Here is a 14,612-nt window from a genome sequence, read left to right as displayed (position 1 = left end):
TGTATATGCCAAAGCGACTTACAGTCATGCGTGCATATATTTTACATACATGTGGACCCAGGAATTGAAACCACTATCCTGGCGTTGCAAGCACCATGCTCTAACAACTGAGCTACAGAGGACCACTTGTCTAGTGCGCTTTAGAGCAAGATGTTAATCTGCCTGTGAACAACAATCTGTGGCCATTCTCCTTCAAGAGGCAGTGTGACTCTGGTGGGAGTGCTGATCTAGTATATGTTATTCATTATGATTTAACAGGCAAAACGAATTCTAGATCAGCAGTCCTACCCTGTAATGTTCTTTTGAATATGGGCCCAAGTGCCTTTGCTGAGAGGGAGGTGAATAGAAGTATGCTTATCATTGAACTGTGGAATCTCCAGATGGCAGTTGGTCAAGTTGTAGAGTTGTTTTAATCCCTGTCTTAATCCTCTTGGTGTTGATCTTATATCTGTTTTGTGTGTTTCTTTGTCTAATTAAAGGAAATCAATCCAAAATTCGAGAAAGAGTCGAACGATTATATTGTTTAGAAGACATACAAATACTGTTACACGCAAAAGGATTGTTGCCTATATTTGATGATCATGATGAAGTCATTAAGGCAAGGGTAGTTAAATTGAATCAGCTGGGCAATAAGGGCATCTATGACGATGATACACAAAACCAACTATTAACAAATGTCTCACTCAATTCCATGGAAAATATTAAGGATAGCTGAGTAGTTCTTGAGAAAACCTCAAATGCATTTCCTTGATTCCTCACATCCTTTCTTCCATCGGATGAGTTCAGAGGTCTCTGACAGAGATGATAAAAGCTGCTGTTGAGAAAAGCCTGCAGTTATGTTTTAGTTTAGCTTCAGACTCTGTTACATTGTACTTGAACCCTACTTACAGATGTAGGATCTTAATTTAGTCACTCTTTTGTTGCTGAGAATTTTCCTGCATAGCAGGAAATGCAAACTTGTAGTGTATTCAAGGTTTAAAAAGGCTTCTAAAGTTAGTAATTTCCACTTTAAAATATGAAAAATGTATCAACCCCTACAAAAAAAATTCCATTATTTATAATGCACATAATAATTCACAATTCCTGTTGCTTTAGGATTATTATCCTGCTGTAACAAACTGGCTCAAATTAAGATCCTACAGCTGTACATAAGGACTAAATAAGACTGTCATAGCCATGAGATGACAATTATTTTAATAGTTCAAAGGAAAATAAATCTGAGTGAAGGTGGGTTGGTTTATATAGCCATGGGATTTACAGGAAATACATTTATTGTGGAACTATGAATAATTATAACTTGTGAAGCATTCTGATTATAGTGCACACCCGCTTCATTTGCTCACAACAAATTTAAAAAAGAAGAGAGAATGCTTCCGAATACGTGTTTGAGCAAAATATCAAGATACCTTTTCATAGTTGAGAATAAGACAGAATATATAATGGAGTATGGCATTCCCTTAGAGATAACAAAAGCGCTACTGGTCATTTAAAGGTAACGTAGTAAAAATGACAGACAAATAACAAAGCATTGAATAGAAAAATGTTGTTTTGTATAATACATATACTATCATAATAGCAACCTATATTGGTGTCTACTCATCTGAAACAACTATATTTAATCTCGTCACCCAACAATCAATGATTTAATATCACTCTACTATGTGACTGTGTAGGTTATGTCATGGAATACTGTATAAGATGCCATGTAAAATCAACCATCTCTCCGTCTTACAGACATTAAAACTAGGTAATAACTAAGTTATTTACAATAAAAAGAAAACTTAAAAATGGAAAGATATTTTCATTTTAAGCATTAGAGATCCAAACAGAATAACAATTTATTTTGGTGGGGGGGGGGGGCTGAAAGTGTGGAAGTCCCCTTGTAATCTACTAGGATATGAGGAATGTATCATTTGTACATACAAGCAAACAATGATAAATCATCAAACTACTACATAGTGAACTATCATATTGACAGCTAATAATGATGCCGGTGTATTAAAGAAACACTTCACCTATTTCTAACCACATATTCATTATATCCAGACCCATAAGTGTCTACATATGTGCAAATGGTGTGTTTCTGAAATAGTCCTTTAAATGGAAACTACATTTACTGTATAGAAAATATGTATGTAAGTACTGTATGAACACCCAACATGTACTTAATATGGCTGTGATCTGGTTTATTCCATTGTTAGAAAGCCTAGAAGTTTGTTCTCAGTCTCATACTGTAAGTAGCCTGGTTCCATATATGTTTGTGCTGGTATATTGCTAACTCATTTGGTCGTTGTCTTGGCTATACTATACTATTTATGTTGTCTGCATAATGTGGTAGTCTTCCCTTAGTGTAGTTCCATCAGTCTCATATCCTTTATCCCAAATTAGACAGAATCGTGACAGACGAAACAGACCAATGCACATGCGAGATTTGGTTCTGGGTGCCAAAATGCCAGGCCACAGCCTTTGGAAGAGTTTTACTAAATAGATGATCCAATGGCTTTTAACACACTTCAATATTATAAACTAGGGCAGTCGTTCCCAGATCTGGTGGTCCTCAGCAAAGGAAGAAGTTGAGAATGGGAACCACTGAACTAGGAGAAAGAAGTGATCGGTAGAATGTCTATGTCTCTCAGAACATCTCATCTCTCTCAACACTCTTGAGTCGATATTCACGTCATAAGAAGAATAGAATACAAACATTGTTTCCCATTCCCCTTCATTATAAATGGGGGTCAATATACTATCATAATAGCAACCTAACTTCGTTGTAAATGTTTTGTTATACGTAAATAACAAAACATGCCGAAAAGCTGCTGTGTTGTTCAATGTACATGTAACCAGGTAAAAAAAAACATCCCAACCTATGGTTTGCAATGCTCCCACGTAGGGAAATAAGAGCCTGCGAGAAGAGCCCTGTGGCATCAGGATTTTTGGAGTGGGAGAGTGGGAAATGTGGGCACCCGGTGTCCATGTAGGCTACACATAGCTATGTGTATGGAAAACATTACATCACAGGTAAGACATTGAACTTATTTAGTATAATCTGTTTGTAACTCTACCCACTAAATGAAGCTTAATGTTCCAGTCGGTAGCTAGCTATCGCTCACTCCCTCACGTGGCTGCCAGCACCGTCATGAAAAGGGGCATGAGAGAAGCTCTACAATATTATGTTTTTCTAAGTATTGAGAACGCTCGGGAGCAGTCAATGTTGAAAAGTAATCTTTAAACATGTTTTACTTGTCTTAAATGTAGTTTTGTAATTGACTAAAACAAGCAGACAACAAGAAAATTGTGTTTGAAAAAGGTTGAGGTGTTGCTGTGAACCAACGGGGTAACCTAGGTAACCCCAGGTCGTTTTCCCCACAGGCGGGCAGGGGGCCACAATGTTCTAATACCGACTGGGAGTATAGATGAAGTAAATAGGTCAATCAAACTCAACTAAAACAATGGAATTGCTATGAAAACACTTGGGGGAAAGATCCCGATTCTCCTCATTGCCCCCCAGCAAAATTAGCTTACATTTAGGCTAATGTTTATAAGCGTATTTCACACTATGTTGAGGTAAAAATCGGAGTATAATGCTTGTGTAGATGTCAACTGCATCACATGTTCATGTCATCATTACCAATCAACTGAATTACAGTTAAAAAATTACTACCACCGATTTCTGTATGCTAGCTATGCTAACCATCTTATACAAACGGGAGTTAGCATTTAGCAGTCACTTCTAAACCTGAAAAGGGACAACTTCTACATGTTATGCAGCGAAAATCCTTGCTGTCAGAGTGCAGTATGCAAAAAACACCGTTTTTTTACTGCTGTAATTTTGCAGTGTAACTGCAGTTAGAGTGCACTATAATTGCAGTTATTCTACAATTATGCTTCTAAAATACCACAGTCGACTGCAGTTCATGCACTTTTACTGCAGTTTCAAAACTGCAATCTTTTTTTGTAAGAGAACAGCCAAATACATCCAAAACGGACTTAAGTAAGCACATCATGGGCCTGTTACAATACATAAATCAAGACTGATTTGACGAATATCCACTTGTTAGATCAGAGTGATGAGAAACTGTCTCCACTGGGCTCCTCCTCCTCTTACATTCCCCCCTCGTCCTCTTCCTCCACTTCTTCCTACTCCGAGAGAGTGTTCAGAATCTCCTCTAGCTCCATCTCAGAAGTCGGGCCCTGGGACCTGAAAACACAAACACACAGTATATGGAGGGGTCTGAAGTGCTGTCCCAGTGAGGGGTCAAATACAGTGCATTAACATACCCCTCAAAAACATACCCCTCAAATACATACCCCTTAATTTATTATACAACTTGTTGTTACAGCTAGAATTCAAAATCCATTAAATTCCTTTTTTCACCCATCTACACACAATAAATACCCTTTAATGACAAAGTGATTTTTGTTTTAAAAAATTTTGAAATGTTTGCAATTTTATTGTAAATGAAATACAGAAATATCTCATTTAGATAAGTATTCACACCCCTGAGTCAATACATGTTAGAATCACCTTTGGCAGCGATTACAGCTGCCAGTCTTTCTGGATAAGTCGTTAAGAGCTTTGCATAACTGGATTGTACAATTTTGGCACATTTTTAAAATTATTCAAGCTCTGTCAAGTTGGTTGTTGATCATTGCTACACAAGTCTTACCATAGATTTTAAAGTCAATTTAAGTCAAAACTGCAACTAGGCCACTCATGAACATTTAATATCATCTTGGTAAGCAACTCCAGTGTATATTTGGCCTTCTGTTTTATGTTATTGTCCTGCTGAAAGGGGAATTTGTCTCCCAGTGTCTGTTGGAAAGCAGACTGAGACAGGTTTTCCTCTAGGATTTAGCCTATTCCATTTCTTTATATCCTGAAAAACTCCCTAGTCCTTGCCGATGACAAGCATACCCATACCATGATGTAGCCACCACCATACTTGAAAATATGAAGTGGTACTCAGTGATGTGTTTTGTTGGATTTGCCCCAAATATAACACTTTGTATTACGAAGAAAAAAAAGAATTGCTTTGCCATATTTTTTTATTCTGTCCAGGCTTCCTTCTTTTCACTCTGTCATTTATGCTAGTAAATTCTGGAGTAAATACAATGTTGTTGATCCATCCTCGGTTATCTCCTATCACAGCCATTAAACTCTAACTGTTTGAAAATCACCATTGTCCTCATGGTGAAATCCCTGAGCGGTTTCCTTCCTCTCCGGCAACTGAGTTAGGAAGGGCGCCTATATCTTTGTAGTAACTGGGTGTATTGATACACCATCTAAAGTGTAATTAATAACTGCATCATCCTCAAAGGGATATTCAATGTCTGTCCCCCCCCATCTACCAATAGGAGCCCTTCTTTGCAAACCATTGAAAAACCTCCCTGGTCCTTGTGGTTGAATCTGTGCTTGAAATTCACTGCTCGACTGAGTGACCTTACAGATAATTGTATGTGTGGGGTAGAGATGGGGTATTCATTTAAAATCATGTTCAACACTATTATTGCACACAGAGTGAGTCCAAGCAAGTTATAATGTGACTTGTTAAGCACATTTTACTCCTGAACCTATTTAGACTTGCCATAACAAAAGTGTTGAATACTTATTGACTCAAGACAGCTTTTCATTTTTTATTCATTTCTAAAAACATAATTCCACTTTGACATTATGGGATATTGTGTGTAGTAGATCAGTGACACATATCAATTGAATCCATTTTAAATTCAGGATGTAACACAACAGAATGTGGAAAAAGTCAACGGGTGTGAAAAGTTTTTGAAAGCACTCTATAGCCCCTCTTCGAGTGTGGTGTCACTCACATGTCTGGGCCAGGAAAGAGTCCATTGGGATTGGAGAGGGGGTCAGGATACATCCCCCCCTGTAGGGGTACTGGGGCCAGCTGGAAGGGGGGTTGGAACTGGTTGTTCCTGATGAGAACATACAAAAGACTTAGATTTTTATTTGTAGCTATATTCAATTATGTAACTGTTATTTAACCAGATGAGTCAAGTTAGCCTGTTTTTGATCTTGCCTACTCCAGTGACAACGAGTTGGCATGATAGCAGCAAACAGACTGGCACTCAGGCTAGAGTCCTGTCACTGGTCAACACACAGTAGCTCACAATTGCATGAGACATGAAACTGACAGAGTCTGTCTGGGATTTAAAGCAACTGTCCAGTGTTTCCAGATTCCTATGAATTAATTATATGAGGGGAATCGTTTTCCTTACAAATGTTTTAAATTAAGTATGTAAAAAATAAACTTTTCTGTATTGGAATGGTGTGGGTGTATACCAGTCATAAAAAATATTGCAAACACATGCATAAACACACACATTTACTCAGAATATCATGTTGTTCTCAAAGGCATAAAAAAACAAACAGATTTTTGTTCAGAATATTGTTTGATCAAAAAAAGGCTAGTTCTAAGACTCTGTGTGCTACATTGCTTCATTTCTTGTTACAAAAGGAATAAGCTACTATCATTTATTATTGTGACAACCAACCCCATACTGTGTGACATCCAACCCCGTGATGGGGCTGTTTGTCACAATTGAACCGAGTGTGTTTTCTGACTAACGACTCCATGTTGGAATAAGAGACGTTAACGGTGAAATGAGTCTTAATATGGTGCTGAGAAATACGCATCAGATTAAAAAGTGTGACAACCAAATACCTACACCCTACTGTTGTACTTGCCTGTCTTGCAGGAACACTTACACTTCTCTTTTCTTACTAGCACTGACTTTGATGATAGCTGCTTTGTTGAGGAAAATGTTTACTATGACATGTGGTTGTCTTACCTACAGTGTCGTGAAAAAGTATTTGCCCCCTTTTCAATTTGTTACTGAATGTTATCAGATCTTCAATCAAAACCTAATATTAGATAAAGGGAACCTGTGTGAACAAATAACACAACAATTACATAATTATTTCATTTATCGCATAAACAAACGTATGCAACACCCAATGCCCATGTGTGAAAAAGCAATTGCCCCTCAGTAGCTGGTTGTGCCATCCAAACACTTCCTGTAGTTCTTGATCAGTCTCTCATGTTGCTGTAGAGGAAATGGAGAACTGCTGTGACTAAGCAACATTTGTGGGTTTTCAAGCATGAACTGCTCATTTCAAGTCCTGCCACAACATCTAATTTGGGATTAGGTCTGGACGTTGTCTAGGCAAGTTGTCCAGGTCCTGAGGCAGCAAAGCATCCACAAACCATGGTATGAGGTTCTTACTGTGGAATGCAGTGTTTGGTTTTTGCCAGGCATAATGGGACCCATGTCGTCGAAACTTTTGAATCCTCTGTCCCATAGAACATTCTTCCAAGAGTCTTGATGATCATCCAGGTGCTTTCAGGTGATATTTGGCAAACTTCGGTCAACTTTTTGGACGACATGGGTCCCATTATGTCTGCCGAAAACCAAACACTGCATTCCACAGTAAGAACATTTAACCAACAGTCAAGCATGGTGGTGGTAGTACGATGGTGATGGTGATGCTTTGCTGCCTCAGGACCTGGACGACTTGCCTTAATAGAAGGAACCATGAATTCTGCTCTTTTTGAAAGAATTCTACAGGAGAATGTCACCCATCTGTGAGCTGAAGCGCAGCTGGGTCATGCAGCAAGACAATGATCCAAAACACATAATCAAGTCTACATGAAAATGACTAAAAAGCAGCACATTTGAAGTTTTGGAATGGCCTACTCAAAGTCCAAACCTAATCCTAATTGAAATGTTCTGTCAGAACATGAAATGAGCAGTTCTCGCTTGAAAACCCACAAATGTCACTGAGTTAAAGCAGTTCTGCATGCAAGAGTGGGCCACAATTCCTCCACAGCGACTGATCAACAACTACAGGAAGTATTTGGTTGCAGTCATTGCAGCTGAAGGTGGCACAATCAGTTATTGAGTGTAAAGGGGCAATTACTTTTTTACACAGGGGAATTGTGTGTTTCATAACTTTGTTAAATAAATAAATAAATAAAACAAGTAGACTTTTTTTGCTATTTGTAAACTCAGATTCCCTTTATCTAATATTAGGTGTTGATTGAAGATCCGATAACATTCCGTATCAAAAATATGCAACAATAGAGAAAATCAGAAAGGGTGCAAATAGTTTTTCACGGCACTGTAGCTACCTTAAGATGAATGCACTAACTGTAAGTCGCTCTGGACAAGAGTGTCTAGTAAATGTGTCTTCCCGGCACGGTAGAGTTTATCACATTGACTAACAAGGTACTTACGGAGAGAGAGAGTAGAATGGTGATGCACTGGCTCCATTCCCCTGGTCCCTAAAAGAGAATGATGAAGACCTTGTGAAGTATGTTTGTGTATGTGTATGTGTGTGTGTGTGTGTGTGTGTGTGTGTGTGTGTGTGTGTGTGCGTGTGCGTGCGCGCGCACACATGTGAGTGAGTGATTCAGACTCACATGGAATAGAAAGCGGAATTGTTGTCCTGTGGGGTCTCACTGCGCTGAGGAGAGTCACAGTGGGCTTCCCTGCAAACACATACACACACACCAATAAGTCACAACACATAGTTTGCGTTCAACAACATCATGTTAGCTAACAAGGTTGTTAGGTAACAAGGTTGTGTCCCAAATGCCACCATATTCCCTGGTCAAAATAATGCACTATATAGGGGATAGGGTTCCATTTGGGACAGAACCTTGGTTAGTTACATAGCTTCTGTGTAACTTACACTCCTACTTTGGTCTGGATGGAGACTACGAGGTATCCCGAGGTGGTATCCCGAGGTAACGGGTTATCTGGTCAAATGAGGCAGGGAAGAAGATTGGAATTCCCATTAAAACTGATATAAACAATATTATTGTCATAATATCAAATCAAAATCACATACACATGGTTAGCAGATGTTAATGCGAGTGTAGCGAAATGCTTGTGCTTCTAGTTCCGACAATGCAGTAATAACCAACAAGTAATCTAACTAACAATTCCAAAACTACTGTCTTATAAACAGTGTAAGGGGATAAAGAATATGTACATAAGGATATATGAATGAGTGATGGTACAGAGCAGCATAGGCAAGATACAGTAGCTGATATCGAGTACAGAATATACATATGAGATGAGTATGTAAACAAAGTGGCATAGTTAAAGTGGCTAGTGATACATGTATTACATAAGGATGCAGTCGATGATATAGAGTACAGTATATACGTATGCATATGAGATGAATAATGTAGGGTATGTAAACATTATATAAGGTAGCATTGTTTAAAGTGGCTAGTGATATATTTACATCATTTCCCATCAATTCCCATTATTAAAGTGGCTGGAGTTGAGTCAGTGTCAGTGTCAGTGTGTTGGCAGCAGCCACTCAATGTTAGTGGTGGCTGTTTAACAGTCTGATGGCCTTGAGATAGAAGCTGTTTTTCAGTCTCTCTGTCCCAGCTTTGATGCACCTGTACTGACCTCGCCTTCTGGATGATAGCGGGGTGAACAGGCAGTGGCTCGGGTGGTTGATGTCCTTGATGATCTTTATGGCCTTCCTGTAACATCGGGTGGTGTAGGTGTCCTGGAGGGCAGGTAGTTTGCCCCCGGTGATGCGTTGTGCAGACCTCACTACCCTCTGGAGAGCCTTACGGTTGAGGGCGGAGCAGTTGCCGTACCAGGCGGTGATACAGCCCGCCAAGATGCTCTCGATTGTGCATCTGTAGAAGTTTGTGAGTGCTTTTGGTGACAAGCCGAATTTCTTCAGCCTCCTGAGGTTGAAGAGGCGCTGCTGCGTCTTCTTCACAATGCTGTCTGTGTGAGTGGACCAATTCAGTTTGTCTGTGATGTGTATGCCGAGGAACTTAAAACTTGCTACCCTCTCCACTACTGTTCCATCGATGTGGATAGGGGGGTGTTCCCTCTGCTGTTTCCTGAAGTCCACAATCATCTCCTTAGTTTTGTTGACGTTGAGTGTGAGGTTGTTTTCCTGACACCACACTCCGAGGGCCCTCACCTCCTCCCTGTAGGCCGTCTCGTCGTTGTTGGTAATCAAGCCTACCACTGTTGTGTCGTCCGCAAACTTGATGATTGAGTTGGAGGCGTGCGTGGCCACGCAGTCGTGGGTGAACAGGGAGTACAGGAGAGGGCTCAGAACGCACCCTTGTGGGGCCCCAGTGTTGAGGATCAGCGGGGAGGAGATGTTGTTGCCTACCCTCACCACCTGGGGGCGGTCCGTCAGGAAGACCAGTACCCAGTTGCACAGGGCGGGTCGAGACCCAGGGTCTCGAGCTTGATGACGAGCTTGGAGGGTACTATGGTGTTGAATACCGAGCTGTAGTCGATGAACAGCATTCTCACATAGGTATTCCTCTTGTCCAGATGGGTTAGGGCAGTGTGCAGTGTGGTTGAGATTGCATCGTCTGTGGACCTATTTGGGCGGTAAGCAAATTGGAGTGGGTCTAGGGTGTCAGGTAGGGTGGAGGTGATATGGTCCTTGACTAGTCTCTCAAAGCACTTCATGATGACGGATGTGAGTGCTACGGGGCGGTAGTCGTTTAGCTCAGTTACCTTAGCTTTCTTGGGAACAGGAACAATGTTGGCCCTCTTGAAGCATGTGGGAACAGCAGACTGGTATAGGGATTGATTGAATATGTCCGTAAACACACCGGCCAGCTGGTCTGCGCATGCTCTGAGGGCGCGGCTGGGGATGCCGTCTGGGCCTGCAGCCTTGCGAGGGTTAACACGTTTAAATGTCTTACTCACCTCGGCTGCAGTGAAGGAGAGACCGCATGTTTTCATTGCAGGCCGTGTCAGTGGCACTGTATTGTCCTCAAAGCGGGCAAAAAGTTATTTAGTCTGCCTGGGAGCAAGACATCCTGGTCCGTGACTGGGCTGGATTTCTTCCTGTAGTCCGTGATTGACTGTAGACCCTGCCACATGCCTCTTGTGTCTGAGCCGTTGAATTGAGATTCTACTTTGTCTCTGTACTGACGCTTAGCTTGTTTAATAGCCTTGCGGAGGGAATAGCTGCACTGTTTGTGTTCAGTCATGTCACCAGACACCTTGCCCTGATTAAAAGCAGTGGTTTGCGCTTTCAGTTTCACACGAATGCTGCCATCAATCCACGGTTTCTGGTTAGGGAATGTTTTAATCGTTGCTATGGGAACGACATCTTCAACGCACGTTCTAATGAACTCGCACACCGAATCAGCGTATTCGTCAATGTTGTTGTCTGACGCAATACGAAACATCTCCCAGTCCACATGATGGAAGCAGTCTTGGAGTGTGGAGTCAGCTTGGTCAAACCAGCGTTGAACAGACCTCAGCATGGGAGCTTCTTGTTTTAGTTTCTGTCTGTAGGCAGGGATCAACAAAATGGAGTCGTGGTCAGCTTTTCCGAAAGGGGGGCGGGGCAGGGCCTTATATGCGTCGCAGAAGTTAGAGTAACAATGATCCAAGGTCTTTCCACCCCTGGTTGCGCAATCGATATGCTGATAAAATTTAGGGAGTCTTGTTTTCAGGTTAGCCTTGTTAAAATCCCCAGCTACAATGAATGCAGCCTCCGGATAAATCGTTTCCAGTTTGCAGAGAGTTAAATAAAGTTTGTTCAGAGCCATCGATGTGTCTGCTTGGGGGGGGATATATACGGCTGTGATTATAATCGAAGAGAATTCTCTTGGTAGATAATGCGGTCTACATTTGATTGTGAGGAATTCTAAATCAGGTGAACAGAAGGATTTGAGTTCCTGTATGTTTATTTCATCACACCATGTCACGTTGGCCATAAGGCATACGCCCCAGCCCCTCTTCTTACCAGAAAGATGTTTGTCTCTGTCGGCGCGATGCGTAGAGAAACCCGTTGGCTGCACCGCCTCGGATAGCGTCTCTCCAGTGAGCCATGTTTCCGTGAAGCATAGAACGTTACAGTCTCTGATGTCCCTCTGGAATGCTACCCTTGCTCGGATTTCATCAACCTTGTTGTCAAGAGACTGGACATTGGCAAGAAGAATGCTAGGGAGTGGTGCATGGTGTGCCCGTCTCCGGAGTCTGACCAGAAGACCGCCTCGTTTCCCTCTTTTTCGGAGTCGTTTTTTTTGGGTCGCTGCATGTAATCCACTCCGTTGTCCTGTTTGTAAGGCAGAACACAGGATCCGCGTCGCGAAAAACATATTCTTGGTCGTACTGATGGTGAGTTGACGCTGATCTTATATTCAGTAGTTCTTCTCGACTGTATGTAATGAAACCTAAGATGACCTGGGGTACTAATGTAAGAAATAACACGTAAAAAATTTTTTTTTTTTTTTAAATGCATAGTTTCCTAGGAACGCGAAGCGAGGCGGCCATCTCTGTCGGCGCCGGAAGTCGCCTGTAATATTAATCTAATTCAAAGCTTCTTCTCACAAATAATATTCTATCGCTCTCTGTGTGTCTTTGTCTCTCTCGTTCTCGCTGTCTGTCTATCTGCCTCTCGCTCGCTGTCGCACCCCCCGCCCCACTTTCTGGTTGGTCATAAATAGGACTTGCCTGTGTAGTATTTTCTGAACACGTCATTCTTCGGCAGATCTGGATAAACGTGTGTGATGAAGTCGATGTCTTGAATACGGTCACCAAGGGAACGGATCTCCAAGTCTCTCTTGGTGGACGGTTGAATATTCTGGATCTTCTGGCCCCCGTCTGGAAGGAGGGATGGAGGTTGGAAAGGAGAGAGAAAGAAAGAAAGGTCAGTTTAATAGGAATGTATCTCAGAATTTCTGGATTCCAGTGTTCTATTCCAGAGGTAAGCAGTCAGAATGGAAAAACAGAGCATGAGAAACTCCAATAGAGACTGTAAACCAAGTCGTACAGTGGACAGACAGACGGACAGACTAAACCCTTACTCTCTGATGGAGCCACGTATGCAATGGTGATGCCTCCTATCTCAGAGTCGCTGAAGCGCAGTAAGAAGGTCCCGTTGGGCCGGTCCTTCAGAATCAGGTGGAGGTGCTGCTTACCGATGAAACCAAATATCAACCTAGAGGAAGGAAAACACCAGGACACACAGTTATCTATGTGTGTGTGAGTCATATTCATTTTCTTTCAAATACTTTAACTGTGCTCGATTGAACCAATGGAATAGTCCCAAAGGTGAAAACCCTGTCCATCTGACACTCAAAACACTATTTGAAACCAGGTCTTCTCTGTGTCTCTCACTGGTAGACAGTCTTATTTATTAGGACACACTGTAGCAAAAACATTTTCAAAGACAAATTAAAACAAGCGTTTCTTATTGGATAAGTTCAGGTAGTCCTTTCCTGTTTCAGTCTGTTTTCTTCCGTTTGGTGCTTAATGAACAAGCCTAGCTCTGTCTCTGACTGGCAGACATGACTCACCCGTCAGTCCAGTAGCTCTTCAGGTGCTTCTTGGTAAGCTCTATCACACCATCAAACCACTGCCAGAAGGTGAAAGGTCGTCCAGGGAGCACCTCCTGACCAACGAAATTACACTGTTTAATCCCTCTGCTTGTTACATTTCACTCTGTTCTGTCCACAATATTACTAGCAATCATCTGGTACATGGAGTTACCCTAGAGGTGGTAGGTGCACAGGACCTTGTGCCGACCCACTGGGCACACCACGTAATTTCAACGTAGAAATGCGGTTAATATTTGGTTGAGACGTTGATCAATGAGATTTCAACCTTTATTCACCCACTCAGCCAGAAGTTTGTTGAATTCCCAATGTGTTACCCCTATGCTTCAACACATCTAAAAGCACAATTGTAGCAATGTGCGCTGAGAGTCGGGAAGCAAGTTCAGAGAGTGAGTGTTTTAATAAATAAACACAACATAATACAAAAATAAGAAACACGAACAACGCACAGAACTGACACAGGAACAGAAACAATGATGCCTGGGGAAGGAACCAAAGGGAGTGACATATAAGTGATGGAGTGATGGAGTCCAGGTGAGTCTGATGACACGCAGGTGCGCGCCATAACAAGCTGCCTGGTGACCTCGAGGCCGGAGAATGAGCCCACGTGACAACAATGTTCCAATGGAAAAACTATGTCTGACTTTTGGTTTAAACTTCACATCTAAATGTGTTATTACTGCACTTTCAACCATTTAAAAGCAGAACAAAGTTCAAATGGGGATACTACAGATATTTTGTATTTATACAACTTAATGTCTTATCACTGTGCTTCATCTAATAGCACAACCAAATGACCAGGGCCTGGTTTCCCAAAAGCATCTTAAGGCTAAGTTCACCGTTAGAACCTTCGTAGGAGCATTGTTAAATCTCTGAGCTGTTTCCAAAAACCATCATTACTAAAGTTGCACTTGAAAATGCACTTTGGCGATGGCCTCAGACCACATAGAACAACTAAGTCCGTCGGCAGATGCATCTTTTTACTCATAGAAGATCGCTTCTAAACATACATTCAATATGTTTAACTGTCTCTCTGTGACCGCTGATAACTTCACCACAAAGTTGACTACAAATACAAAGTTGCCAATGTCTGTGCAATTGTTACAAACAAGCAAAGGATTCAAATGAAAACTGAGATGATTCCATTCACAGATAACTGACTCCAGTGCTTCCTACAGTTGTGTCAAGTTGGCTGGATGTCCTTTGGGTGGTGGACCATTCTTGATATAACACGGGAAA

General features: G+C 41.5%; 1 protein-coding gene across 2 annotated transcripts in view; it reads right to left on the bottom strand.

Annotated features, from left to right (window-relative positions):
- Window positions 1-1,177: 1,177 nt before the first annotated feature.
- Window positions 1,178-14,612, bottom strand: part of stat6 (signal transducer and activator of transcription 6, interleukin-4 induced) — a 55,183-nt gene continuing 41,748 nt past the window's right edge. For both annotated transcript variants that reach the window (XM_024383874.2, XM_024383875.2), the window contains 8 exons: window positions 13,335-13,429; window positions 12,843-12,976; window positions 12,490-12,639; window positions 8,711-8,777; window positions 8,439-8,507; window positions 8,253-8,300; window positions 5,824-5,931; window positions 1,178-4,198 (listed from right to left, as the gene is read on the bottom strand). In XM_024383874.2, the coding sequence (XP_024239642.1) occupies window positions 4,138-4,198; window positions 5,824-5,931; window positions 8,253-8,300; window positions 8,439-8,507; window positions 8,711-8,777; window positions 12,490-12,639; window positions 12,843-12,976; window positions 13,335-13,429 (732 nt within the window). In that variant the 3' untranslated portion in view covers window positions 1,178-4,137. The remainder of the gene's footprint in view (window positions 4,199-5,823; window positions 5,932-8,252; window positions 8,301-8,438; window positions 8,508-8,710; window positions 8,778-12,489; window positions 12,640-12,842; window positions 12,977-13,334; window positions 13,430-14,612) is intronic.

This window comes from Oncorhynchus tshawytscha, linkage group LG22 (assembly GCF_018296145.1).
Source record: "Oncorhynchus tshawytscha isolate Ot180627B linkage group LG22, Otsh_v2.0, whole genome shotgun sequence".
NCBI lineage: Eukaryota > Metazoa > Chordata > Actinopteri > Salmoniformes > Salmonidae > Oncorhynchus > Oncorhynchus tshawytscha.
The sequence above is the reverse complement of the archived record's forward strand: the minus strand, read 5'-3'. Positions and strand labels throughout refer to the sequence as shown.